Source organism: Arvicola amphibius, chromosome 10, assembly GCF_903992535.2.
Source record: "Arvicola amphibius chromosome 10, mArvAmp1.2, whole genome shotgun sequence".
In the NCBI taxonomy this organism is placed as follows: Eukaryota; Metazoa; Chordata; class Mammalia; order Rodentia; family Cricetidae; genus Arvicola; species Arvicola amphibius.
In genome coordinates, this window is record NC_052056.1 from 59,224,063 (window position 1) to 59,251,936 (window position 27,874).

At 40.4% G+C, this 27,874-nt stretch overlaps 1 protein-coding gene across 3 annotated transcripts in view; it reads right to left on the minus strand.

Annotated features, from left to right (window-relative positions):
• The window catches only part of Ccdc14 (coiled-coil domain containing 14), a 37,667-nt gene extending 11,787 nt beyond the window's left edge, over positions 1–25,880 (minus strand). For 2 of the 3 annotated variants that reach the window (XR_005287240.1, XM_038346511.1), the window contains exons 1-9: positions 25,729–25,880; positions 20,331–20,383; positions 19,235–19,307; positions 18,816–18,885; positions 18,603–18,722; positions 10,917–11,150; positions 10,710–10,804; positions 8,773–9,295; positions 6,143–6,284 (exon numbers count right to left, since the gene is read on the minus strand). Coding sequence is in view for 2 of the 3 variants with exons in the window: in XM_038346511.1 (XP_038202439.1) it covers positions 6,143–6,284; positions 8,773–9,295; positions 10,710–10,804; positions 10,917–11,150; positions 18,603–18,722; positions 18,816–18,885; positions 19,235–19,307; positions 20,331–20,383; positions 25,729–25,758 (1,340 nt within the window). In the remaining variant the exon portion in view is untranslated. Of the gene's footprint in view, positions 1–6,142; positions 6,285–8,772; positions 9,296–10,709; positions 10,805–10,916; positions 11,151–15,913; positions 15,991–18,602; positions 18,723–18,815; positions 18,886–19,234; positions 19,308–20,330; positions 20,384–25,728 lie in introns of those variants that run through there. The other variant, XM_038346512.1, reaches the window with a different exon arrangement.
• Between the last annotated feature and the right edge of the window lie 1,994 nt (positions 25,881–27,874).

Consider the following 27,874-nt stretch of genomic DNA (forward strand, 5'->3'; position numbering starts at 1 on the left):
CTGGGTCTTATGTGAGAGCAGCAAATGCCCTTAACCACTAAGCCATCGCTCCATCTCTGGAAAGCTGGTTTTACCCATAGGTTACTTACTCTGAGAAATAGTTATAGAAATACAAAAGCCTGTAAAACATTACAGATATATACAAGATATATAGTGTTATATTCGATGAGAAACTGAAAACACCTTAAGATGTGATACACATTATAGCTCATCCATATGATGAAATACTAATATGCATTGAAAAATAATAAAATATACATATGTACTGCCATAGAAAGATCACCAAAAGGGCTTGGGGCTAGCTTAGTGATAAGTGTACTTTCGGAGCATGTGCTAGATCTTGGGTTCAATATCCACCACTGGGGAAAAAAAAAAAAACAAAAAACTCTAAAACACATTATAAAGTAGAAAAGAATAAGCGGCAGACAGAACGCTATTTTTTTTTCCTAAAGGGTTCACCTCAATAACAAAACATGCAGATCTAGAAAAGGCAGAACAGAGTGATGAACCAGAATATAAAACAAAATACCTCTCCTGGTATCTTCCAGAAAACCAGCAGGTACCTTGTATGGGAAAATGCTTTTTTTTTTTTTTTTTTAATCATCTTTTTGAATGCTACTGTTCAGGTTCTTCTCCTTGAAAACATTAGCCAATTTGAACTTTCCTAGCCTCAGACCCCCGATCCTGTTCTCTAAGTATTGCCCTTCTAAGGTGTGGAGGGCCTGCTGAAGGTACAGTTGTGAGAGAGCTTGTGGAGCTTGGGAGTGGGTATGCTGTGCATGACCTCAGCCCCAGTGACCGGGGCTCTCTAACCAGCAAGCCTAGCAAAACAGTAGTCTTCTGGTTCAGCTCCAGGTCCTATCTTACAGGAATAAGATGAAGAGCCATTGAGGAAGGCGCTCAACATCTTCATCTGGTCTCCACAGCCTGTACATAGAACTCATTCTCTCTCTCTCTCTCTCTCTCTCTCTCTCTCTCTCTCTCTCTCTCTCTCTCTCTCTCTCTCTCTCTCTCTCTCTCTCTCTGTCCCCTCTCAGTTTTGCGCCTGCAGCTTCATTCCTTTGGCTGACTCCTGTGTCTTAGCCAAGGTGTACCCTGAAACTCCTCCCACATTGATGAAAACACTCCTTTAAGTCCAACTGTACCAGTAACCACTCTTTTCTCTCTTATTCACTGCTTTTAAATTTTTGCTGTTTTATAAATACTAAAAATTCATAACAATAAAAACAATCTCTCAGGAATGGATATTACATATACTATTTTAAATGTGTTCAACTTAAATATATTTGATTTTAACCAAAGACAGATGACATTTAAGTAAATATTCTTTAATTGGCTTACTTTTACATAACTGTTTGGAGATAAAGCCTATATACACTAATATACATATACTTGAAGTGTATTTTATCATATGTGTGATAAAACCCTCACAATAGTAAGATCCACATCATTTGGAGTTTCCTCGGGCCACTTTCATACCTGTCATTTCCTGGACACACAACTAACCATGGTTTAGACTGTTTTCATTTCCTAGAGTTTTATAGATATGGAATCCTGAAATAAATATGCTGACATCCTGCCTTCTTCCACTCAGCATAACGATTCTCAAGTTCACCCATTCTGCTGCATGTATCAACAATTCCTTTTTTTATTGCTGAATAGCACTATGAACACCTGTCAACAGACATTTGTTTCCTATGAATATAAGTTTTTATGAACATATGTGCTTTCATTTCTGAGAAAATGCTGAAAAGTGGACTAGCTAGATCATTCGACAAATTTACGCATCATTTCTAAAAAACTCCCAAACTTGTTTCCACAGTGCTCTTACCGTTTCACATTCTTACTAGCCAAGGTGGCTCCTCACCCTCGCTAATAATGGCTGCTCTCTATTGCTGCTATTCCAATGGTGCCATGATGTTCAACTGCGCTCCTACCCTGCAGGTTCCCAGTGGCTGATGACGACAACTATCTTTTTGTGTTCTTATTTGATTTCCATGCATTACAACCCTAAGCTTCATTGATATGGGATGCCCCCTCTGTATGCTGTGAATGTTTTATTACCATTGGTTAATAAAGAAGCTGTTTTGGCCTATGGCAGGGTAGAGGTGGGAAATCCAAGCAGAGATACAGGGTGAAATAAGGCAGAGTTAGGGAGACGCCAGCAGCGGCTAGAGGTGTAAGATCCTAAAGCATTACTGGTAGGTCATGGGCATGTGGCAACACGCAGATTATTAGAAATGGGTTCATTTATATGTAGAGCAGGTCAGTAAGAAGCCTGAGCCAGGGGTCAAACAATTATAATTAATATTAAGCCTCCGAATGATTATTTTATAAGCAGCTGTGGGGACCAGCAGGTGGGAGAGAAACTGGTCCAGCAACACTGGATGGGACAGGAAGACTTCCAGCTACACTTCACACATGCCATGCGAGAGATGTCCTACTAGGCCACACACGTCCTCAACCCAAGCCTTGTTTTGTTTGTTTATATTTATTTATTTAGAGGGAAGGATCTTCCTGTGTAGGGTTTCCCTTGAATTTAGGATTACCCTTGCTTCTAACTTCCATCTTTCAAGTGCAGGTATGTGTTTCTGTGACCAGCTCTGTGTGCTTTCTGTAATAAAGTTCCTGTTCAAATATTTTACCCATTTTGAAAACAACACAAAAACAGAGCTACAACATAAAGTTGTAACTGTTTTGTATTCATTCTAGATATAAGTTCTTTGTAAGATATGTTTTGCACACTTTTCTTTCAAAGTCTGTTGGTTGCCTCTTCATTTTGGATTAACAGTATTTAAACTTTTAAAAAACAAAACTTGAAATTTTGAATTTCAATATAATTACTTCATCTAGTTTATATTTTGGGATTATTAAGAAATCTTCTCCAGTAAAAGATAGAGGACCCTATAGGACCCTCCCTATGCTTACACCCACCAGCTTCTGTGCTGTCATTCTTTGCAAGTTAACTTGTATATGGTATGATATAATGGTTACAATTCATTTTTAGTACATTTTAAAAGAGGACAGTGTGAGTGTATGTGTGTGTGTGTGTGTGTGTGTGTGTGATATGTACATGCTCACATGAATGAAGGCGCAAGTGCTGGTGCATATGCATCTACAGTGTGAATGAGCATGTGGAAGCCAGAGGTTCATGCTGGGTGTCTTTTCTGTTCTCTATTTTGCTCAGGAAGGGTCTCTACCTGAACCCAGAGTTCACCGACTTTGCTAGTGTAGCTAGCAGCTTGCTCACAGACCCGTCTCTATCTCCCAAGCTAGAGGCCACTAGGCCCATATGGAATTTTTATGTAGGTGTTAAAGATACAAATGCAGATCCTCACACATGTGCAGCAAGCACTTTTATCCCCAGGCCTCCAAAACATTATTTTTGAGCTTGAGCTTAGGGTATGAAGCAGTGGTAGAAAGCTTACACAGTATATGCAAAGCCACAGGGTTCATCCCAGAACACCGAATCCCACACCTCCCCCCACACACATCAAGGGACGAGGGACGACGATGAGACACAAATGTAAAGTGTTTGGAAAAAGAAATAAGACTGTTAGTAGAAACTAAAATGGGAAGGAGAAAAAAAAAACACAAAAGCCCCAAACCAATACAATAATTCAGTGTTCATATGACCCAAGTTCGAGTGGCCTGCAATAGTCTCTCTTATTTCTCCAGACAACAGAATAAATCTAAATTTTCACACATTGGCTCTCCCACCACCTCTCCTCAACTCTGCCCGTTTGCTCTCAAACTGTTATGCTCCGTCTAGACTCTAATGAGCTTATATTTGAGTCTGAAATCAGGAAGTGATCATAAATCCTAAGTCACCTCACAAATATTAAGGTACTCTCTAAACTGAAGGTTCTTAATACGATATAACATTCTACTCTGAATCCATCAAGGATATTTTGAGATGTACTAAGGGCTCCTATAGTTAGAGTCAACAAAACATTACAGATTACAGATATCTTGTGCGTTGGGAACAGAAAGAATAAATAAGAGACTACTGTGTTTCAAATATGGCAGAAGATCTGGACATGAAAATGCCCAAAGTACTGGAAGCAAGGCACCCAGCAGTTTTTCTTTTCGCCACAAGATGGCGATGCACTAAGTTGTGTGGGGTGGGTGGGAAGGGAAAGGATCAGGTTTCTAGTTAAAAACATGTAGTTTACAAATGTCTACAAGGAAAAAAAAAGAAAATCACTTCTAAATAAGTCCACCCATTCTACTTTTTATTTATAGTGAGATTTATGAATTATTCTTTCCGAATAAAGATAAAAATAGTATAAAATTCCCACATGGCTACTGGAAGCCTCAGCCTATTCTAAGGAACTCTAACAAATTCATTTTTCAGTAATTTTATCCTCTAAAAAGTCAAGTAACTAACAGTGGCAAGAGAATGTTCTACAGTCTTTTTTACCTAAGGACAGACAGCTAAAAATCTCTGCTGTCAATTAATCAGAAATGGATACCAGTTAAGTTCATTTTTCTAAGTCACCTTTAGAAAACTTAAAAATAACTGGTTACAAATTAAAGAGTAAGCCTCCATTTCATGAGCGGTTTACAAATGAACTCCAGCAATTCTGAAATGTTCTGAGGGACGGAAGTGAGGAGCAACGATATTTCCATGGAGACATGCTAAGTGGATAATGTTCTCAGATAGGTTCTGGTATGCTTAAGAACCAATTACTGGATTATCACTCTTTTAAATAATAGGCACTTATTAGTATTATTCTTTTGTTCTGCAAAACACACCTGAAGAGTGACCTTTAATTAAGCCAGTGTCTATTTCCTCATGGAGTTACTGTAGAAGCCCACAGCTAAGATCTGAGACTCTAAAATCAAATTACCTTGATTCCCTCAATTCCTAAATACACAAGTTTCAGCAAATCCCATACCCTTCTGTGCCTTGGTCTCCTCCTCTCCAAATGAAATAGCATAATACTGTACACAGCTACTGAGGGGACTCGAGCGACGGCACCTATGAAGAACAGCAGCCAGCACAGGACAAACACACTGCTATCCATTTCGTACTACTTAATCCTGATTTTAATATTGAAAGATTAATACTGACTGTTACAGGGATCCCTCAGATCAGGACTGGTGACAGTACGACAGTGTTATTCGCATTTAAATGCAGCAATCCTATCCAGAAATGACCTCTTAAGGATCCTAAGCAAGGAAATCTCACTAGATGTCATCTCTGTGTGCTACAGAGCCATGACTTTGAGCTACTCTCCAACTAGGAATCCTTTACAGCTTTCAAGTTTCGTGTAGGTCCCTGCAAGTCCCATCTATCCCCATGGTAACACTCAGGGCGCATTCACAATACAGAGCTGCAGAAGCATTTGAAAACGAACCCCAGTACAAAGCACAACAGATCCCGGACTTAAGCTTTAGTGGTCATCAAAGAAACACTCAAAGTAAAAACAATACTGAGATTATATGGGTGATTTCCTCTACATTTCAAAATTACTTCACTGGTTTAAGTCTTTCTTAAGCAAATTAAGAATATAATTCCAGTAAGTTAATAGAGCTAAAAAGAAAAAAGTATTTAAAAATTTAAGTAAGTTTTGTCCAGTGTCTCAGTGTGTCAGGGCTACCAGCACTCAGCTTACCCTTATCCGGGTTCTCTTCCCTGACCACACATTGTAGGCAATTGTATTACGACTCAGCATTTGACTGGTTTTAAGTTTAGACTACAAAATGTTAAGGACGGCGAAATGACTACTTCTGGTCCAAGACACGTAATATTCACACTCCCTGTCCCCATCTGTCCCCTGGAAAACATACTGAGACAGTAGCTTTGTAAAGTAGAAGGAATCTTTTCCCTTTTCTACACTTTTTCTGTGACCAAGACGTTTGTTACTGTAAAAAACTTAGACTATCACACAAACTACATGAGGCAGGTACACCTTCCTAGGTACATGCTAATAAGTGACATGAGGGATATTGGTGGGAGAAAATGTATCCTAGTGGGCAGAGGTAGTAGAAAGTTGAAGAATGTAGATGCCGTTGGAAGATGAGAAAGGAAAGGCATAAATATTGGAGCACTGCTCCTAGCTAGCACACTCGGCATCTGTGCACTGGCTGTGGAACTCCTGTACCCATAGACAAAACACTAAAGAGCAGGTCTCACCTCCGCAGCTGAGCATTCTCGCTTCTCAGTGGCTGCAGGGCCAGCGCTATTTCAACGTCTATGTTTGTGCGGCCACTCACTGCTGAAAGCCCGGATACGCATGCCTCTACTTCTGTTACCAATCTCTGAACTTCCGAGTCCTCTATAAAAGACAGGTTAGTAAAAACAGCATTTTAAATTGAAAAGATTATTAGCATGTATTACTAAAAATCTTTATAGACAAATATATACCCATTATAGTTTTCATTACTAGTGATTATTATACAAATTCTATTTCCCTTTATCTTGCTGTCTGTATTTGCTCACTCAGATCAATTCTAAAGAAGTTACACCAAGTAAGGAAAGATTACTCTTAAATCACAGTATTATATTTAATGATTTTCTGGTTCAGTTAAGTGAAGTGGGAAACAGATTTACACATATCTCCTAGTTGACATTTATCAAAGATCTATAGTGGATTTCATCATTGCTGTCGAAGTTTCCTATAATTGGCTACTCTATAAACATCAGTAATAAAATCTTTGATCTTGCATTAAAAAATATAGCTAATTTTGGGCCAGGCGGTGGTGGCGCATGCCTTTAATCCCAGCACTCAGGAGGATCAAATCACCTCAGGAGGCAGATGGATCTCTGTGAGTTCAAGGTCAGCCTGGCCTACAGAGCAAGTACCAGGACAGGCTCCAAAGATGCACAGGGAAATCCTGTATATATATGTAGTGATTAATTTGGCAAAATATTGTAAGTGGGTTTCCTAGGATATGCCATTACTTAACTTTATAAAGCACTACTGTGACCCAGCGTACCCTCTCTTTTGGTACTAACTGTAGAGAGTGTCTATGTTTACACATGGCCAACAGATATAAGGAGCGAGTATCAGATCTTCTATCTATTTTTGTCCTCTCCTCCTTTCTGTCAAAGTGTTTACTTAATATAATATTGCAAGGATAATCAAGTTATAAAAATATATTCAGTGCCACAAGTATTTGAACACTTTGATGAAAAGCCCACGCACACAGTGAACAACTATGTCCAGCAACTGAGCAGTCTTCACTTTCTCTAGAGTGGCTCTGCCCGTGGCTCTGCTCGCGGCTCTGAGGGTGAAGTGCTGGCTCAACCACTATAGCATCTCTGACCTTAGTCAAGCCACAAAGAAATTGCATGATTTATTGCATATAACATGTTTTGAATTATGTATGCGTAGTGCAATATCTAAATTATGTTAATAGATATGCATTGCCTCATGTATTAATTTTTTGTAATGAGAAGGCTGGCAACCTAATCTCTGAGCAATTGAAAATTACATTGTTATTTAGTATAGTCAGTGACCATACTGCATATCAGATCTCTTGATTTTAGTCTTTCCTCCTCTTTTTATTTATTATATACTCTGGCCAACATTTCAATTACTTTACTCTTGAAGTCTAAATTTCTTCATAGTTAAATGGAACTAAAAAAGCAGTCTGTTATTGGCTGACGGAGATCAGAATGAGATACTGTTATCCAAAAGTCATTTCCTTCCCGAGAGTGGAGACCATTTCTGCTGTGAGACTCGGGTGAGGCCGCCCAAGTGAAAGAGCACAGTGTTGGGCCCTGGTGAGTATTCTAGACCCCTAACACTGGTGCTGTCCTACACTGTTGCGAGCATGACTGAACATTTGGTTAAAGATGAGAAGAGTGGTGGTGCACACCTTTAGTCCAGTACTTGGGAGGCGGAGGCAGTTAGGTTTCTGTAGGTCCAGTCTGGGTCTACACAGCAAGTTCCGGGCCAGCCAGAGCTATACAGTTAGTTCTTATTTCAAAAACAAAAAAACAACCCTGTCTAATTTGAAGCTCTGGAAATGTAACAATTTTAGCACACTTAACCTATACCTTAACTGTGCTGTTGTTCACAAGGACTTTAGAGTTCTGTATGTATGTCAGCCTGTATAAATGGCAGCTATTCTGTTAGCTTCACAATCAATTACTGCGCTTTGTACTCATAGCTCTGATATTTGCAATTCATTCCAAGAAAAAGCCACTACTTCAGAAAAATACATACATAATGAAAAATCACCAACTTGGCTCAAAAACATTTTATTGGTTTAAGAGAAAAATACTAAACACAAACTAAAAGGCCAGTAAGTGGCATGGGTTACTAGGCAAAGTGAAATCTGTTGAACAATTCAACAGTCAGTTATAAAATAATGGAAGGAAATTTGGATCTTTGTTAAACCAAAAAATAGTCATCTAACTACTATAATTTTCTTTCTATGGATTCTCAGTACTGGATCTTTTCAAGTCTGTTTGCATCAAGCAGAATGAATACACACTTGGAAGTGTTTGATATTTCTCAATACATGTCAAGTGCCAGGAACCCCAACACACAGGCAGTGGAGGAAGACCAGCATCACCCTCAGCTACACAAGCTGGAAGCCATCTTAGAATACATGAGACCCTGTCTCAGGAAACAAACAAAAGCCTTAAAATGTAAGACAACAAACAGAACTCTTTTCCTTACTGGGTTAAGACACAGTTCTGTGAAAACACCAGACACTCCTTAGCAATCACTGTCACTGGAATGACAGCTAGAAGACTCAGCACTGCTATTAAGCATTATACCACATTACAGAAAGTTTGAAACACTCATGTACCTTGTTCTGCGACCAGGGCCTTGAGCTCTCCCAACAAGCACTTGGCAATTCTGACTTTTTCAGCAGTTTGGCTCACGTTTTCTGCCTGCTGCACATTCTTGGCTATTTTTGCATCTTGCACATGTATGCTTAAATACTTTCCTTCGTTTGTGGTCTCTCCAATTTGTTCTCTGGCACATTTTTCTTCATTAGTGGCCAAGGAGGCTGGCTGTAACTGAGTGGGGCTTTGGTGTGCCTGACTGTCCGAGGGAACGTCTCTTCCCTGAGCTGGAAACAGAGACACATGTGTTTGGAAACACTTTCGTAGGTCTGCTTCCTTAGGAGCTCTTTGTTGTGGCAGCATCCACGACAAATTAGCAAGAGTCGGCTGCTGAGGCGTAGGAAGAGCTGCTTTGTCAGTGTGGGGAAGGCCACAAGGAATTCCAGGAAGAACACTAGAGGAATTCCTGGGAACATCAGGGCAGTTCACAGAGCTTGCTTGATCTTGCAATGCAAGATGGTTATCGTCATCAGTCTGAACTCCCTAAGCAGGAAAAACAAAAGCCTTCAAAAGTATGAACAATCACTAGTAGACAATTAAAAACACAAACCAGTAATATTAGAAAATAATTTTCTACCATTAAAAACCAATTTTGTGATTGGTTCAGCTTACAAGCAAGCTGGATTTCTCCACTACACAACAAAGACTAGTTTTTCAGAGCTTAAGTAGCTCACTCTGCAACATGAGAATATTATAAGATCATGATGAAAATAGATTGTTTACAAATACCATACATGCTTTAAAGGCATCAAAACACTAGCCCACATTTGGACTGAAACAAATATTTTCACTTTGAGAAACATTACAAGAAGCAAGCTAAGAGACTGGAAAGACAGCACATCTGTAGAGAACTGCCACTGTTGCAGAGAACCTGGTTCAGCTCCCAGAATCCACGTGGCTGCTCACAATCTTTTTTAACTTCAGTTCCAGGGGACCCAATGCCATCATGCATGTGGTGCACGGACATACATACAGGCAAAATCTCCACAAAAAAAAAAAAATAAAAATAAAATGATTATTTTATTAAAAACCACATATACAGAACTTTAAGGAAGATCTATTCAGTTAGGGATGTAGCTCAGTGGTAGTGTGCTTTTCCAGCATGTGTAAGGTGCTGGGCTCAATTTTTAGTACCACAGAAATAAAAATGCATGTGTGTATATAGAATGTATATGAACATGTTAAAATAATAAAACTAGCTGTTGGTTCAATATCAAATCAGAGACTAGTGATTTTATTATACAACTTAGCTCAAAGACATTTGTCTTATGAGAAAAATACCCACAAAACACAGCTTCAACTATATAAAAGGTATATGGTAATAAAAAGTCATCAACTAGGTCTCATGATGCACACCTTTAATCCCAGCACTTGGGAGGCAAAAGCAGGTCTCTGGGAGTTCGAGGCCAGCCTGGTCTACAATGTGAGTTCCAGGAGAGCCAAGGCAGTTTCTCAGAGAAACCCTGTCTCAAAAAACCAAATAAACAAGAGAGAGAGAGAGAGAGAGAGAGAGAGAGAGAGAGAGAGAGAGAGAGAACACAGTCATACTAACAATGTATTAAGTGAAAAAAAGCAGCATATAACTGTATAAAACTATAGCATATATTTTAAAAAGAAAATCACTTGAACAGAAAATAAGACACAGAATTAAATGAGTAAAGACACGCATCATCAGGTGTTGGCTGTGCTTGGGTACTGGGTATGCTTGGTTTCTTTCCTCAGGACTGCTTCTTAATAATACCTATGTTCTTAACAGGTAAAACTTTTCTAATACAAAAAATACACAAAATTGGTTTTACATCCTAGTACATTGGATCGGTTAATTCAATATTCCATTGCTAAGATGACAATTTCTATAACTAAGTTGTTTCTTGTTTAGTATACAAACTATACCTACCGAGTGAACCATTAGAGGGCAGGACAGCTGCTGAGGTGACCAGACTGAAGTGGAAGTATAACAGCCATAACCAGAATTTGGTATTGCCCGAGATTCTAAAAGAAGTGAAAAAAAAAAGTATACGTATCATTCACATTTTATAGTGCTTATATAACAACAAAGTAATTTAATCGCAGCTTACATTCAATATTCAAATATCATACTAACCTAAACCAGACACAGTATGACACGCAGTAGGCATTCTGCTGGGGCCATCTTTTGAAGCCAAGGTATTCATCAGTGACATTTGAGTCTGCACATGCTCACAGAGGGCTTGGTATATTATCGGTGAGTACATTCTATAATGGTCTCGTAGTGACCAGTGCTGTGCTGTGTCTGGTGTGTCTCTCTCACTTCCAGTCGAAGCTTCACTAGATATCCATTTCTTACTTTCTGAAGACACTAATGTGGAGAAAGGAAGTAAGTTCTAAATACGCGTCTTAAACAACTTTTACTCTAGTATCTTAGGTGGGAAAAGACTCAGATGTAGTTCAACTGATCATATGTTTTATAGAAGGGCTTTACTCAACTCCCTGAAGAAAACCATCCCAAGTCTTAAACTCTCCATTCAAGGCTACTTGAAAGCTCTCCCTTTAGTTTCAACACCTGTTACGGGTATTATCACGAACGCTCAGTAAGCTTCTTGCACCCGGTCCCTTGTCCAGTTCTTCTCAGTGGAAAACAGAATAAGAAAGGCAGGACATTGTATAACTTTCTATGTTTTCATAGAAGGCCAACCGGTAATAATAGTAGATAATCAAAATGCATAAATTCAATCTTCACCTAGTACTTAATGTTTCCCAAAGTCTGACCAGCACCTACTTCCCAGATCTCTTGGAACCACAACTCGAATGATCATCACTAGGGTAGCAGAGAACCCAGGAAGCCTGGCCTGCCTGCTATAACATTGCTTGTGACGAACTATCTCTTCCAATCCCTTCACCAAGGCTCACATAAGTGTTCCTCATATGAGTCTAGTGATGCCTATTCTTCACCATCTCAGAGCACAGTGTCTACTTAGATCATAAGACGATACATATATTGGTCTATGTTACTTATGTTTTATTATCTTTGCCCTCTGACTAAACTCTAGCTTCTCTAGGCAGGGCTGTTTTGCACTTCATTATTAAAGCCTTCTCTAGTGTATGTGCAAAGCACACGCCTAGTATTAATAAGCTAAAGAATGAAAAAGACCTTGACACAGCAATGTCCTACAACCAGTATAAAAGAAATCTAGATTTTTTTATTTTTAATTTTTGGCTTTTTGAGACAGGGTTTCTCTATGTATCTTTGTCCTAGAACTCACTCTGTAGACCAGGCTGTCCTTGAACTCACAGAGAGCCTCCTGCCTCTGCCTCCCAAGTGCTGGGATTAAACACCCAACTACTTTCTTTTTTTCTTTTAAGGACTTTAACCTTTTTTCTTTTCTCCCAAGCCTACATATATTTTTAAATACACTGTAAACTGTTTAGAGGCTTTTTCTTCTGAAATTATCTTTACTGTATCTCTCTTTTTCTGACCACATGAGTCTTTAATTTGCTAAACAATATGGCCAAGATTAAAGCTGTGGCATTGGTGGCTGGATCCAGCCCATTCCTTGGCTTTATAAGATTTCAGCCTCATGGCAGAGGTACTGGCTGTAGCCGTGTTTATTGCCACAACTCTATGGCATTTCAAGGTCCCTGCCACCACCAAAAAGCATGCAGTCAGCTTTGTATAAGTGTTTTATGACAGGACCTCTTAAAAGAGCTGCAAGGTTTTGCAGCTAATGCTGAGTCAGGAAGCCTCTCTTAAGTGAGAGTGCTTGCCTCTAGCAAACAGAGCCCACCCAAGAAAGTGCTGCTATCAATAACCCATGTTTAACTCTATTCTTTTTTGTCTAGAATTACTTTCCAAGTTCTGTCAAGCTTTATGTGGATGCAGTTGCCCATGTAGGCACCATTCTGTTACCTGAGGTTTCTGTCCTGCCCAGTTCCCGCAGTTGTTAAGTCCCAAAGAAATCACACAGTGGTCTACATTAGTTATAAACTGATTGGCCTAGTAGCTCAGACTTCTTATTAACTCTTTTAACTTATATTAGCCCATTATTCTTGTCTATTTTAGCCATGTGGCTCAGTACCTTATTCAGTAAGGCAGTCATATCTTGCTTCTTCTGTGGCTGGGTCACCAAAAGAAAGTCTAAATTCTATTTCCCTGTCTAACAAGACCCCCCCTCCCCTAATGTTTGCTAAATAGCATTAACAGAAATGAGCATATAGATACAAAATAGACTTTGAAAAATAGCTTGGAATGGCACCTACAAAAGTTACATACAAGCTATGACACAATTCCACTTCCAACACACAAGCATTAATGGCTACTAAAGGACACATACTAAAATGTTCACTTACTAGCTGAGTACCCTTGAGGATATGCCTAACCTTTCTTTACCTCCTCATTCTTATTAGAAAATAGGTTAAAAAGAATGGTTTTTAAAAATGACTAAAAGAATACAGTTTCTTCAAAGCAGAGTGGGTTTAGGGTTGCTGAAGACTTTGAGGCCTGACTCCTATTCTGACATAATATTGTTACTTCTGCAGGAATAATATTCTGTAGCACAAATAATAAAAGCTCAGAGACAGATATTGGGGTTCAACTTGAAGATAAGAAAAGCAAAACAGCCAGCCACTAGAAAGACCTTGTGCCTCTACCAAATCTTCAGACTGAAAAGGCAATCCTGCAATACTCTCCAACAACCTGACTCCACACTCCACTGAGTTCCTGACTCTTCCCTTTTATATTCCTCTCTCCATCCAGTCATACAGCTCCTGTCTCCACCTCCACAGTGCTGGGATTGTATGATCCCAAGTACTCGGATCACCTTTGTGTGAGCTCTGTTTCTCTTTTAGACAGATTCAATCTTGTGTAGACCAGGGTGGCCTTGAACTCACAAAAATCTGTCTGTCTCTATCTCCCGAGTCCTGGGATTCAAGGTGTATGTTACCACTCCCTGGCATGTATGGCTGACTAGTGTGGCTGCTTTACACTCTGATCTTCAGGCCGCTTTATTTATTAAAACACAAATAGTATACCACAATAGAAAGCATAGGAGGGATGACAAAGTCCTTACAAAAATAAATTCAGAAAGAATGCCTGCTGCATCTGCATGGAAAGTCACCTCACAGACCCAAGCGCCACAGAAGGCAGGTGCAGTTTTTGCAGGCCCTGTCCCCATCTTTCCTGGGAAGAAGCCCAAATTCTGTCTCTTGCCTGCTATGCAGGAGACTATCACAGTGGCGAGTCTTCAAAACCAGTACTGTTATGAAGACTGCATGGACTGCTAGAGAGGACAGCTGCATGCAATGCCTGAACATGGAGGAACATGTTATGTAAGATTCACAGGGAGACAAAGATAATTTTCTAGAGATGGAAAGAAGATGTTGTTTGCTCTAATCCAACCCTCAGGAACACAAGGCTCACAGTCACTGTCACACTGAAACAGTTATGGGAAAGCTCCTAACCAAATGGAATCTTGTGGGGCAACATCCAAGAAAACTGGAGAAATCTAAAGAAGGGAGTTGAAACATTGACTGATGGATTTGGATTTAGAGTCTCTTCTATAACCAAACAACACGATATGCTGTTTAACAATGAGAGAAGTTCGATGTTTAGAAAGTGAATCTTTAAATTCTGTTAGGCATTACTGGGGTGTGGAGAACCCAAAAGGTTCATTTTGGGGAAACCCTACTAGGAGGTGATTGTGAACTCTTCAAACTGCACTCTAGAAGCCTGGTGGAATTCTCAGATAAGACAGAGCCTGGGGCCTGGGGAGACAGCTAAGTGGGTAAAGTGCTTGCCACTCAAGCAGCCACTTAAAAAGCCAGGCATAGCCACAGGCATCAGTGACCCCAGTGCTGGGGAGTAAGAGACAAGAGGATCCCCAGAGCTCGCTGGTCAGCTGGTCAGTCCAGCTAGAGGAACAAACTCTAGGTTTAGTGAAAAAACTGCCTCAACAAATAAGATGGGAGGGAATGAAGAAAACCTGTGCTTCATGCATGTAGCCCCGGGTTCAAGCCCCAGAGCTACCAAATAGATTAGCAAGATGAGGGGTGACGGGACATGTGACAGCAGCCTCTCTCACGCGCACACGCACTCAAGAGCTGAGCCCCATCTCTTCTTTCGTGTGAGGACAGGATAATCACTAGTCTCCTCACCTCCTGAATGTTTCCTCACTAGATGGAAACCCTAGGAAAGGTTGGTATAGTCTATAATTTTGAGAGTAGAAAAGGAATTTGCTTAATGTCGTCAATCACCACCTCACATCAAGGTTCCCTACTTACTCCTTCAATTTCCCTGTTATTCTTTCATTCCGTCCCCAAAGCTGGTCACACATCATAAAAACCCGACTGTCTGGTTACTCCTTATCTGAAGGAGCCCTCTCAGTTAAAGTGAACCAATAATACTGTACTTGTCTTTTTCTACTTTAATGTAATCTCACTGTTATTAAACACAGAGTAAAATGCAAATAAAATCACCAACCTCAAGACACTTGGGCTATAAATAAATTTGGCAACCCATAAGAACAATATGTGGTACATAGTAAAAACTCAACATGTCATATCATCAAATAGTTTCAAACTGGCCAGATAAGTAAATATTTTGTGTTAATAAATCAGTCTTGCTATCTTAAGATATACTTCCAAACATGATCCCTCTGAGACAATTTAAATCCAGAGCAATAAGCTGGGCGGTGATGGCACATACCTTTAATCCTAGCACTCAGAGGCAGAAGCAGCCGGATCTCTATGAGTTCAAGGCCAGCCTGGTCTACAAGAGCTAGTTCCAGGACAGACTCCAAAACTATAGAGAAAGCCTGTGTCAAAAAACCGAAATTAACCAACCAACCAAACAAACAAAATATCCAAAGCAATAATGGATCTTCTCTACCAGATGAGCCACAACAAAATTAGCTAATAATTTCCTATAAAGTACCAGTTTTTATTGAAAATACAATTTTATAATAAACAAAATAGGAAATATCCTCTAAAAATACTTTCACTTTGAAGTCTAAGGTGAAACACAGGAGATTTTTGTACACAACCACAGAGCACACAGCCTTGTCCTCTCCTTTAGAGTCCCAGGCCTCTCTTTTTAGACTTCCTTTGGTTCCTTAAGAACTGTCTAACCTGAGGAGTTCTGATTTCATGCTCACGGGCCCAAGTCCTCCAGCCGTTAGTTCTCCTCCACCTTCTCTCTGTAGTCTCGGTCACCTGAGCTACACATACTGCCCTGTCTCTGCCAGCAGATGTCACCGCTCACTCAAATTAACAAACTCCACACAAGCTTCCTTCTTAAAAGGCCAGAGTCAACATTAAAGGCTTACTGAGATAAAAGTCTCTGTTGCAGCTACTCAGTGCCACCAGGGCAGCACAAGCACAGCCATGGAGAATATATGAACAGCAGACTCCAACAAAACTTTAGTTACAAAATAAACCTAAATATTGTTTCTAAAAACACAACTGGCTATATGGTACTGACCTAGTTAAGACTGTCCAACAGAAACAAAATATAAGCAATATATGTAATTTAAAATTTTAAGTAGTCACACTACAATGTAGTTAAAAGGATGACTTACTTTCCATGTGTTACTTAAATGTAGCCAGAGCTGGGGTTGCAACTCAATAGTATAGCTCTTGACTAGCACGTAGAAGGCCTTGGGTTTGACCCTCAACACCATAAAAATAAATAAGGAAATGTAGCAAGAATACTAACATTTCAGTGTGTAATGCCCAGAACAAAATACTTTCTGTATTCAATCTTCAAAATTCAGCATATATTTTACACAAAGCATACCTTAAACTAGATGCTAATCAGAGATATTTCATCTCCATTTAGACTGAATATAATTTATAGTTAAAAGAGTAGACTTACACATGCAAATTATTCCAAAATTCTTAGTTTTATAATTGCATCAATATCAGTTTTCAAATTTATTAAAATTCCAGCCTAGGGGTTGCAATGGTAGCTCAGTCAGTGAAGTGCCTGCTGCTCAAACACAAGAGCCTGAGTCTGGATCCCAGAGAGCTGACAGCATGGCCTTTAACCCACGCCTAGGGAGGCAGGGACAGAGAGAACCACGAAGGTCACTGCCAGCCAGATTACTCAAACCTACAAGCTGCAGGTTCAGTGGGGGGCGGGGGTGAATAAGGAAAGACAGATGCCATGTGTATGCACATGGGTGCACAGCCACAGTAATCATGTGTGCACACACACACACACACACACACACACACACACGCACACTCAGCCCACTGGTTGTATCAGTCAATTTCAGGGGGTCAGTAGGCACATGTTGGCTAGTGCCTACCCTATTCACAGTGTAGGGAAACACAATATACGGTGATAGGTCTCCAAAATGAAAACCTGAAAGCTGTTTTTCTGGCTTTCACTCTTAACTGATGATCAGATGGGATGACAATGTTCAGTCCTTCCACTTCCATTTTCTAGGCTTTTTGCTTACATCTTATCTCTTAATATCTAGGGAGACTGTCTTACATGCTTTTTTAAATTTTTCTCCTTGTGCTAAATGTAAGCATGCACTTATGTACTGAATGACATTTTGACCACTTGAAGAATAGGACTAGCTGATTCCACCCACAATTCCCATTGTAATATGATTTGATTACTCTGCACTGTATACATGTGTAGAAACATTTGACTGTACCTCATAAGTATGTATAATTCCATGTTAACTTAAGAATGGACTTCATAATGTAGACTGTGTCAACTGTTTTGTGCTACAGGTCTTTAAAAGACAATATTCTCAAAAGGTTCGTATTTTAAAATATTTCCTCAGTCACTACACTTCAGCAAGGATAGCCATGAAAGTATGAACTACCATGTCTCTGGACACATTCAATGTCCATCACTGGCAGGCGTTTTGTCCTAACTGCACAGTTCAACAAGTTTATTCTTTAACTAACTTAAATTGTATGCTCACAAGTTCATTTTAAAATATATGTAAGTATATACCCCAAATGCAACCAGTTTGTGATTAGCTATGAAAACAAAGAATATGCCAGGCATAGTGACACACACTTTGAATCATAGTACTAGGGAGGAAGAGGCAGGCAGATCTCTACGAGTTTAGGCCAATCTGATCTACATAATGAGTTCCAGGCCAGCCAAGGGCTACACAGTGAGATCGTGTTTCAAACAATCAAGCAAACAAACAATGGCAGTGTAAACAAAGCTGACTGTACACTTCCTAACATCATTAAGTTAGAAATTTCTATACTGCACACCCAGAAAAGAACCTCATCCCCTGCTCTGAAGAAAGTGACAGCTAACAGAGTGACTATCTGGCAATGAAGAGCTGACTATAGAAAACAAGTACACACTTAAACTAAATAAAATAAAAAAGACATCTGTATCAGCCTGATAATTTATCAAAATCCCAGAATTGTTATCTTTAAGAGCTGGAGAGATATTTCAGTCAATAAAGTGCGTGCTGCCCAAGAATGAGGGTATGAGATCAAATCCCAGCAGTCGTGTGAAAAGTTGAGCACAGTGGTGCCTGCACTCCCAGTGCTGGAGAGGCAGAGACAGACGGATCCCTAGCTTGCTGGTCAACCCTCTAGCAGAACCAGTAAGCTTCAGGTTCAGGAAAGAGACCTTGTTGCAACAGTGGAGATTAACTGAGGGAGATGCCTGGCATTGCGCGTGCGCACACACACACACACACACACACACTCTACATAGACACACACATATGCACACACACAAACATACTCTACACACACACATTCTAAATAAACACAAACACACTCACTCTCAGACGCACAACCTTTAAGTAAATATGGGGGAAATGCTTACATATCTCTTTGCGAACCACGGAAGGAGCATGTTTTCCAGGTCCTTTCTTTTTAGCTCTGCAAGTTTTGCCTCCTAAAGGTCTGGCATTGCACCTGTTTTCCGAATATACTATTTCCGAGCCTGTTAATAATAAAAAAACAAACTTCTGTAAACATTAAGAAGAACAAGTTCATTGATAAAAGGTGATAAGCAAAGAACTTTAAAAAATAAAACCTGAATCTTCATTTTTCAAAATGTCACGCAGCAAAGAAGCACAGCCATCAAGTCCCTGCACAGTCTCCGTCTGGAAGAAGAGGGTCGCTTAGAGATAAATTACATCCCGCCACTTCAAATGCATCTCTTTTTCTTTTTTGGTCTTTCAAGGCAGGGCTTCTTTGTGTAGCCCTGGCTGTCCTAGAACTCAGTCTATAGACCAGGCCAAGATCTATCTGCTTCTGCCTCCCAAGCACTGGGATTAAAGGTGTGTACCACCACTGCCTGGCTCAAATACATTTTTCAACAGCCAACATATTTCCTTGGTGCAAACCACACTTTACCTTTGGACTGTATGCAGTCCCACTTCTTAGCTTTTACTTGAGGACTAATTAAAATAGCATATTGTATCCATTCACTTGGCTTATTGTATCCATTACCTGACTTTCCGAATCAGAATAAACAGGACAGGCAGAATCTGCATTAAAATGTGCTACTTTCCTTGGGTGTGTCCTAGAAAACAAAGTAGATAACCCAAAATATGTAATTAATCACTTCCTTTCCAGTAAAGATTGAAGAATAAAGTTCATCTAACCACACATGAAATGAACACACTGTGGATATTATGAGGACTACTAGACACTAAAATCGCTCAGTCAAGTTGGTATGACCCACGTGGTGATGCAATATTCTGAGAACATCTCTTCTGTTCTAAAAGACTGGAACTTTTGCTGGATCTCACAGCCAGAGTGAATAATATACCTTGAGGTCACGTAAGACTAAGACTGCTCTCCTACTGTGTGTGTAGACCTTTTTCTAACCTGCCTTTAAGAGAAGCACCCAAACTAACTGCCGTGGATTTCCCTGTAATCAACTTTTACAACCTAAGCGAATATACAGCTGCAATCTTATGCCCTCTTCCATGCCCCTGACCCGTGCCCGTGTGTATCATTTGCTGAAAACCCAAAACACAAGTGGAAAGCAACTTTCTAAAATCCACCACGTAAAGGCTGGAAGCAACTATTATGGATGCTGGCTGATAACAATGTTGTCTGGTCAGTTGGAGTGACAAAAGCCCTTGTAAAACTCTGCTAAAGATTTCCATAAAGTATCCTACTCCTTCCCCCATGTGACGCTTTCTGTACTGTTCAAGAAATTCAGAGCAAAATCCTCTGTTTTTATACACAGACACATAAAACAGACAGACACATACAGACACAGGGACACATTCACAAGACAGCCTTTAGGCAGGCAGAGATTCAGATTCATAAAACAGAGGATGGAAGACAGGGAATTTGATGTAGAGAATTCAAATCTGGACTCACTCTTGGTGCTTTTCTTCTCAGTGTGACACCGACGTATTATTAGTGAATTGGACTTACTCACTAATGATTTATAATTTGCATAACAACTAACTACTCGTAGAGGCACAGCCCACTTATTTTCCTGGGGTTGGCAAATACAGTCAAGCCCTAAGACCTGAATGAAGATGTACCTAAGTGTTTCCTGAACTTAGAAACTTTGACAAGTACTCACCCTTTCTTTCCATGTGTTACCTTAGATCCCGGGTACCTTCCTGAAGATATCACCTATGACATAATAAATTATATTACAATAGATATATAATTATTGTTCTATTAGGTTGGCATCCTAACATTCCTGAAATATTTTTTTTTCCACAAAGAAAAATTGAATCATAGTCTCCACTGCCTGGCAACCACTTTTCTACTCTCTAAAACATTTGGCTTTAGAAACCACTTCTAAATGGAATATCTGTCCTTCTGTGACTAGCAGAGTATCTTTAACCTTAATCCATACTGCAGCATAAACCAAAACTTCCTTTCTTTTATGAGGTTGACTATTCCATTTCATGTAGGTAGCATGCCACTTACTCTTTATAAATGGGAAATATCTTAAAACTGCACAATTGTAATTTAGCTTTTATGCAATAAATCTGTTCTATAAGCAATGTGAGGAAAGCAGCACACACATTTGTTCCTTTAGTCTACTTCTTACGTCTGCAAAGAAAACTCAAATTATTTTTAAGTCAAAAGGACCTATTACTACTATATTAGGACTATACTCTTTCCTTGAGCATGTTCTAAAGTCTCCAAGTTCTCTGATAATGTAATCCAAATAGAGGACAAAGGGGTAAGGAAGGCACTTTAGAGGAAGCGCGCTCGTCCAGCACAACAAAGCCAGGGAGACAAAGCTGCTGACTGCAGCTCAAGCATGACGAACTGAGGTCAGACCCCCAGCATCTACATAAAAGTCAGGCTTTAGGGTCCCTGTCCATCACCCTAGCAATGGAGTGGGGAGTGGACCCCTGGATTCTTGGGGGACCACTGGCCAGCCAGTCAAACCAAAACAGTGGAGAGCTCCAGGTTCAGTCAGAGATCCTGTCTCAAAAAATAAAGTGAAGTGTGTTAGAAAACTGATCTGACCTCCCCACGCATATGCAGAGGTGATTACACCCATCCACATGCACTACAAAGTAAAAGCTTTCTTCAGAATTCTGGCTCTGTCTTCTAACTTCTTAGATGGTGCGACAAAACTAGCACATTAAAAACTTCCTTGCTGGGCAGTGGTGGTGCACGCCTTTAATTCCAGCGTTCAGGAAGCTGAGACAGGAGGGTCTCTGAGTTCAAGGCCAACCTGGTCTACAAAGCAAGTTCCAGGACAACCATGTATGGATGGTCATACAGAAACCCTGCCTCAACAACAAAAAAGAAAAAAACAAATCCTGCTTTTATCTAGATCTGCTTCTCTTATTCTTTTTAAACTCAAATAACAATTTTATGTCTGCATTTTACTAATATAGCTTTTCTAAAGAAAAGATGTTCATTGCTTTTACATGCACTCAGCACCTTGGAAGCTGTGTAAGAAGGATGTCTTCAGGGAGGAAAACTGAGTATCTGGGGAAGCAGATTAGAGAGACTTACTTGCAGAGCAGGGCAATCATATATACCCTTTCTATCATATATACCCTTATATCTTAACTTTGTATCTGATAATAGCATCTCCACTCAAAACAAAATTTTAAGACACCAAAGCCCATAATCCTCTTCTCATTCTACTCCTAGATCCATTCAGTGTTGGCATCCACTTAAGTCTTTGCATATTTACATATTTCATACTTTAGAGAGTAACTACCAAACTTCCTGAGTTGCTTACTGTTCTCTATTTGGAAACTCTCTCTCTCTCTCTCTCTCTCTCTCTCTCTCTCTCTCTCTCTCTCTCTCTCTCTCTCTCTCTCTGGCACACATTATGTATTTTTTGCCCCTTCCAATATTATTGAGAATACATTTTTTACAAAACTGGATTGGTTAGAGTTACATTTTCTGAGATGCTTTGGAATCTGATGGAGTGTCATGAATCTACAATATCATACAAAAACAAAAAATGTTTTACCTGACACAATCATGTCTCAAAACAAAGACCATTATTTTTTTGTCTGCCCACTTCAAAATAAGTCACAATCATAATATTCTTAAATGTTTTTTTAGAACAAAATTCCCTAATATAACCATAAAAATTCAAAATTTTGGGATTATAATCTAACTAAATAGACCTGATTCATATTACACTTATCCCGATACTGTCCTTCAAAAGAGTAGTCCGTACCTAGTCCAGGACCACACTAAATTGCTATAGTCCTTGAATCTCCTTAAATCCAAATTCCTTGCCGGGCGGTGGTGGCGCACGCCTTTAATCCCAGCACTCGGGAGGCAGAGGCAGGCGGATCTCTGTGAGTTCGAGACCAGCCTGGTCTACAAGAGCTAGTTCCAGGACAGGCTCCAAAAGCTACAGAGAAACCCTGTCTCGAAAAAAAAAAAAATCCAAATTCCTTGAGCTGTCACTATCTTCCCTAGCTTTGACATACTTAAAAAGTAAAGGCTAGTTATATTGCATAATGACCCCCTGGACATTTAGATGGACTGTTTCCTCAGGATCAGACTCAGGCTATCCATTTCTGGCAGGAACACTATAAGAGATGTGTCATTTTCGATACAAGTAGACAAATGACATTAGTTTGTCCTGTTACTGGTGATATAAATGAATTTAAGATGGTGTCTGCCAGGATTTTCATCATTAAGGTTACTATTTTTTTAGTCTTCTAATTAAGCGTTTTATAAGATACCCTGACACAATGTGGATATCGTCAGACTTTCGCTAGGCAGTCTGAACATCCATTTATGACTCCTGTTAAGTCAATGATCTATCAAAAGTTGATTTATTCATTTTGCTATACAGTTGGTTCTACATTTATTAGCTAATTTCAACTAATAAATTTGAACTAGGGCAGGACCTTTCTTTTTTCCTTGCTAACTGGTTAGTGTGAAAACATTGATTCCTATCTAGTCAACACACCAAATATGATTCATTATCATTCACACTGATGCTCATATGTAAACAAATATACAGGTGGATACAATATGAAAAGTGAAAAAAACAAGAAGGAATAAACATTAGGGATGAAGAAGGACTGAATGCAGATAATGGACAGTTATAAAAGCCATGGCTTTTTCATTTTTTGGTGATGGAAAAGTACATAAAAATATATTTGATAGCTAAAGTATAAAATACAATGTGAAGCTTCACAGCTTCAGCAGGGTTGTTCTAACTATGCAGAATTCACTGAGTTATATAGACTTTGAGACTGAATAATTTTCTTTTGTGATATTTTCCATTAGAGAAAGGTTTTTAATAATAAAGTTTATGAAACTTTCTTTTCAAAAAAAATGATGGTCAAATTTTTCCAGTCAATCAGAGGAAGCACCACCAAGTTGGCTACTTTATCATTTTTAACCAAGCCTCAGAATCTTTTGAGCTGTTTCTTTTTTTTTATAAAGACTGTTATATAAATATTTAATACTTCATCTACCTTAACAAAATAAAGTATCAACTGAAAGGAAAAGTATCAGCTCAGGACCCCCAAGACCAAGTTCTCAGCACAAAGGAGATTTATTTGCCCCAGAGGGACAGAGGACAGGGAATAAGAAACAAAGATAGGAGATAGAGAAGGAGAGGGGACAAGGGAAAGGGGGCCAGAGCATTTATCCCAAGAGGACAAAGGACTGTCTCTAAACAGAGGTGACAGATGTGGAGCATAGGAAAAGGGCAGTTTATGAAGGCATAAGGAAACCCCCTCCCCCCAATTAGGATGAGGTGTGTAATTTTAAATGGGCAAGCTAATTAGAGCAGTCAAAGAGGGCTTTTGATTGCTGGACTTCAATAGTTTGATAGCTGGATCTTGGTTGTCAGCCTCAAGAGGAGAGAGTGGCCAAATAAGGGAATAGACCTTTAAGACTGTAATCTACTGGTTTTTAGCAAGGCAGAGGGAATAGGAGAGAAGGGCAAGGCCTGTCAGTCATGCTTGAGTGAGCTAGTGTCCCTTTGTTAACTACAGGCAGAGATTTCTAGATTTCTTATCATACATTTAAAACTTATACCTCTTGAGTAGCAACCGCACTTTCTCCCCAGCCCAGCCTCTGCAGTCGCCATTATATTCTGTTGAACCGAACCACTTCAGGTCCCACACCAAAGTACAGTCATGCGGTATTGTCCTTCTAGGACTAGCTCACTGCCGCTCTGAATGTCTCAAACATCACATTTGCTATTGCATACGGCAGAACTTCCTTAAGGCTGAATAATATTCCGTTAGAGAACCGCTCACTTCTTTACCCATTCACTTGTAGATATTTAGGTTACTTTTATGCTTGGCTATTGTAAATAATTCGACAATGAACGAAAATGCAAACAACTCTTCAAAATCTTGCTTTCAATTCTTTTGAATAAATACCTAGTCGTGGATCTGGCTGGGTCATATCAGCTGTACTTTAAATAATTTGGTTTTATGAAACAAACTTTCACTGTTATTCAGGCTGGCCTCAAACTCATGATCCTCCTGCCTCAGGTCCCCAGGTACTAGGTCTACAGTTGTGTATCACCATGCTTGGCTTATTTCCTGAGAAAATTTCACCCACTTATTCATAGCAGCTCTACTGTTTATATTCCCACCAGGATTGTATACAAGAGTATCGACATTCTCATTAACACTTATTTTGTGTTAGAAACTATCACATGGTTTTAATTTCCATTTGATTATTAGAGCATATATTCATGCACATATTGGCAACATGCATCCATTCAAAAAAGGAAGTCTCAAGACAGGTCACGAAAAAAAGCATGCAAAATTCACATTAGTAGGAAAGACATTATAGGTATATTGATAAATGATGGAAAACAAAACCAAACCCCAATCTGTCATATATGCCAAGATTTCTAAATCTCCAAGATAGGGAAGGAATATTCTAGTACAAGATATGGAAGGTGGCCTGAAAAAGCACACCCAACAAATGGTGTGAGGGCGTTAAACAGAGTCTAGAGACAGCTCTTGAGCTGAGGGCCAGACAGAAAGTGGAACTACCACAGTGTGAGAAAGCATGGAAGCACGCAGGGAACTGCAGGGCCAAAGCTAGTTTAGCTGTGTTGGATTTGATTGGACTGGGGCGGGGGCTGAAGAGGATCCAAAACAGCTCGGTTCCAAGCCAAAGAATATTTATTTTGAAATAGGGTTCCTGTCGTACTTTGGGCAGTTACTAGAGTACATCGAGAGTCATGCATTTGAGAACGGTAGGGCTGGTACAGAGATCAGCTCACTAAAGCACTGGTGGCAGCGCCGAGAAGCTGGATATGGAGGCAAGGATTAACTAAAACTAAGTCACTGTACCGGTGATAAGAGCTGGAGTTCGAACCTGGGATCTGACACCAAACCCAGCGCTTTTTTTAGACTGGGACGCCTAAAACAATGAATTCACCTAGCGACGTCCTCACCACTCTCAGTCTTTGTTTTTATTTTTTCTAGCACCTTCCTAAGTCCCTTTAGTCCCTCGCCACCCCAAAGTGGACTCCTCGGGTCCGCAGCCCTCACCTGGCCCGGGCGAGATCCGGACCTGACCATTTCTCTCAACTTCAGAACCGCCCAGACGTAGGGAAACGAAGCCGTCAGGAAAATAGAATTAACCGCCGAGGCGTCCCGACGGCCCTTGTCCCGCCCCCCAAGCTTCCGCTTCCGGGAAGGCGCCCGCCGAACGCCGCGCCTCATGGCCTCCTTGGCGCTAAGGTCTTTCCTTCGGGTCCGGACCTGGCCACCGGGGCGTGCGCAACAGACTCGCCCTTCTCCATCTCGTCACGCTCGGGGCGGGGCCCGGCGGGAGGGGCGGGGCGGATACGGTGGTGGGTGGACTCGGGGCGGGGCGGGGCCCGGCGGGAGGGGCGGGGCGGGGCCCGGCGGGAGGGGCGGGGCGGATACGGTGGTGGGTGGGCTCGGGGCGGGAGGGGCGGGGCGGATACGGGAGATGGGCTCGGGGCGGGGCAGGGCGGATACGGGGGGGTGGGCTCGGGGCGGGGCCCGGCGGGAGGGGCGGGGCGAGGAGATGAGGCTCTGCTCTAAGTGAAACCACAGGCAACAGAAGAAGGAACTCACTGGCCCTGCGGCACCTGTTTCAACTGCTTGCAGTGGGAATCAGCCAGCGCCAGAGGAAGGACCCAGCATAGAGGACTCTATTGTTGGTTTTCAGAAGTGACCTGAAGTTTTGTGAGCTGTTTTAAATGTATTTGTTCTTGATACGTGTTAAAAAAATTAAAGCTCGGTAACATTAACTTTTGGTTCCGATGGCAGTTTCAGAATTATTCATTGTGGCCTTTCTGCTCAGTGTTCAATAGTTGGGATTTTGGGTTTCTTCTGTCTTGGTTGTCTATTCTTCTACTGAGATCATTGCTATTGATAGAGAATGACAGTATTTTTATCACTGACAGCTTTGCTAAATAGAGAATGAGGTTTAAGACACTGTATTTGGGATTGTTTTAAGTCAAGATGCAGAGAAATTAACTCAGTTGATTCTTCTTTCTATGGTTAAATAGCTACCTTTGTTTTTTTTAAGTGCATTAATCTTTAAAACCCTGGGGACTGTAGAGATGACTTCCTGCTCGTTCATAGGACTCAGGTTGGGTACCCACATCCAGTGGGTCACAACCACCTGATACCAGTTTTGGAAGATCTAGCACCCTCTTCTGGTCTCCTCAGGCACCAGGCATACAAGTGGTGCACATACATACATGTGAGTAACTGCCTGACCTGAAACTTACTATGTAGAGACCCTGCTGGCTTAGAACTCACAAAGATGCTCCTCCATCTGCCTGCTTTCTGCTGGAACTAAAGGTGTGTGTTACAACACCCTACTTAAATAAATCTTTTTAAAGAAATTCATTAAAATGGAGCTGGAGAGATGGCTCATCTGTTAAGAGCACTGGCTGCTCTTACAGAGAGTCCTGGTTCAATTCCTAGCACCAACATGGCAGCTCACAACTGCCTGTAACTCCAGTTCCAGGAACCCGAATGCTCTTTTCTGACCTCTGAGGTCACCAGGCACTACACAGCACATAGTACAGACATACACACAAGGAAGACACATATATGCATAGCAATTAATATATATTAATAAATTTAAATGTAAATATATATAAAATTATATATAGGTACATATTCTACAAGTAAAATCTTTCTTCCTGTGTATTTCACACTCCTACTGGAGGGATTTTACAAAGTATGTTTGTTGTTGGCCACTAGGTGGCATGTTCCCCAGGATACCTATGAATGCCACCCAAAAGAAACCTTAAACTTATTACATTATGAGGTGAAGGTTTTGCTTTTGTTTTTTCTTACTCTATTGGGGTTCTACAGTGTAAACTTTATAACTGACAACCTTATGCTTCAATTTCAAAAGGCTGGGTATACCTATATACTCCTGACACTTCTTTCTTTCTCCAGCCCTCTGGTAAGTGTTTCCCTAAAATTACAAATGTTTCTCTTTTATTTTCTTTTTCATTATGTATATGTGTCTGTGTAGGAGTTTGTGCACATGAGTGCAATGCCTGCAGAGGCCAGAAGAGGGCACTGAATCCTGTTGGGGGCACAGAGGTCCTTGCACTCACAGAGAAGAGCTAGGAGAAACAGTTAATCACAGAGGGGTGTCGTCTCAGTGGAGGAGATAAACATCAAATAGCTACATTCCATC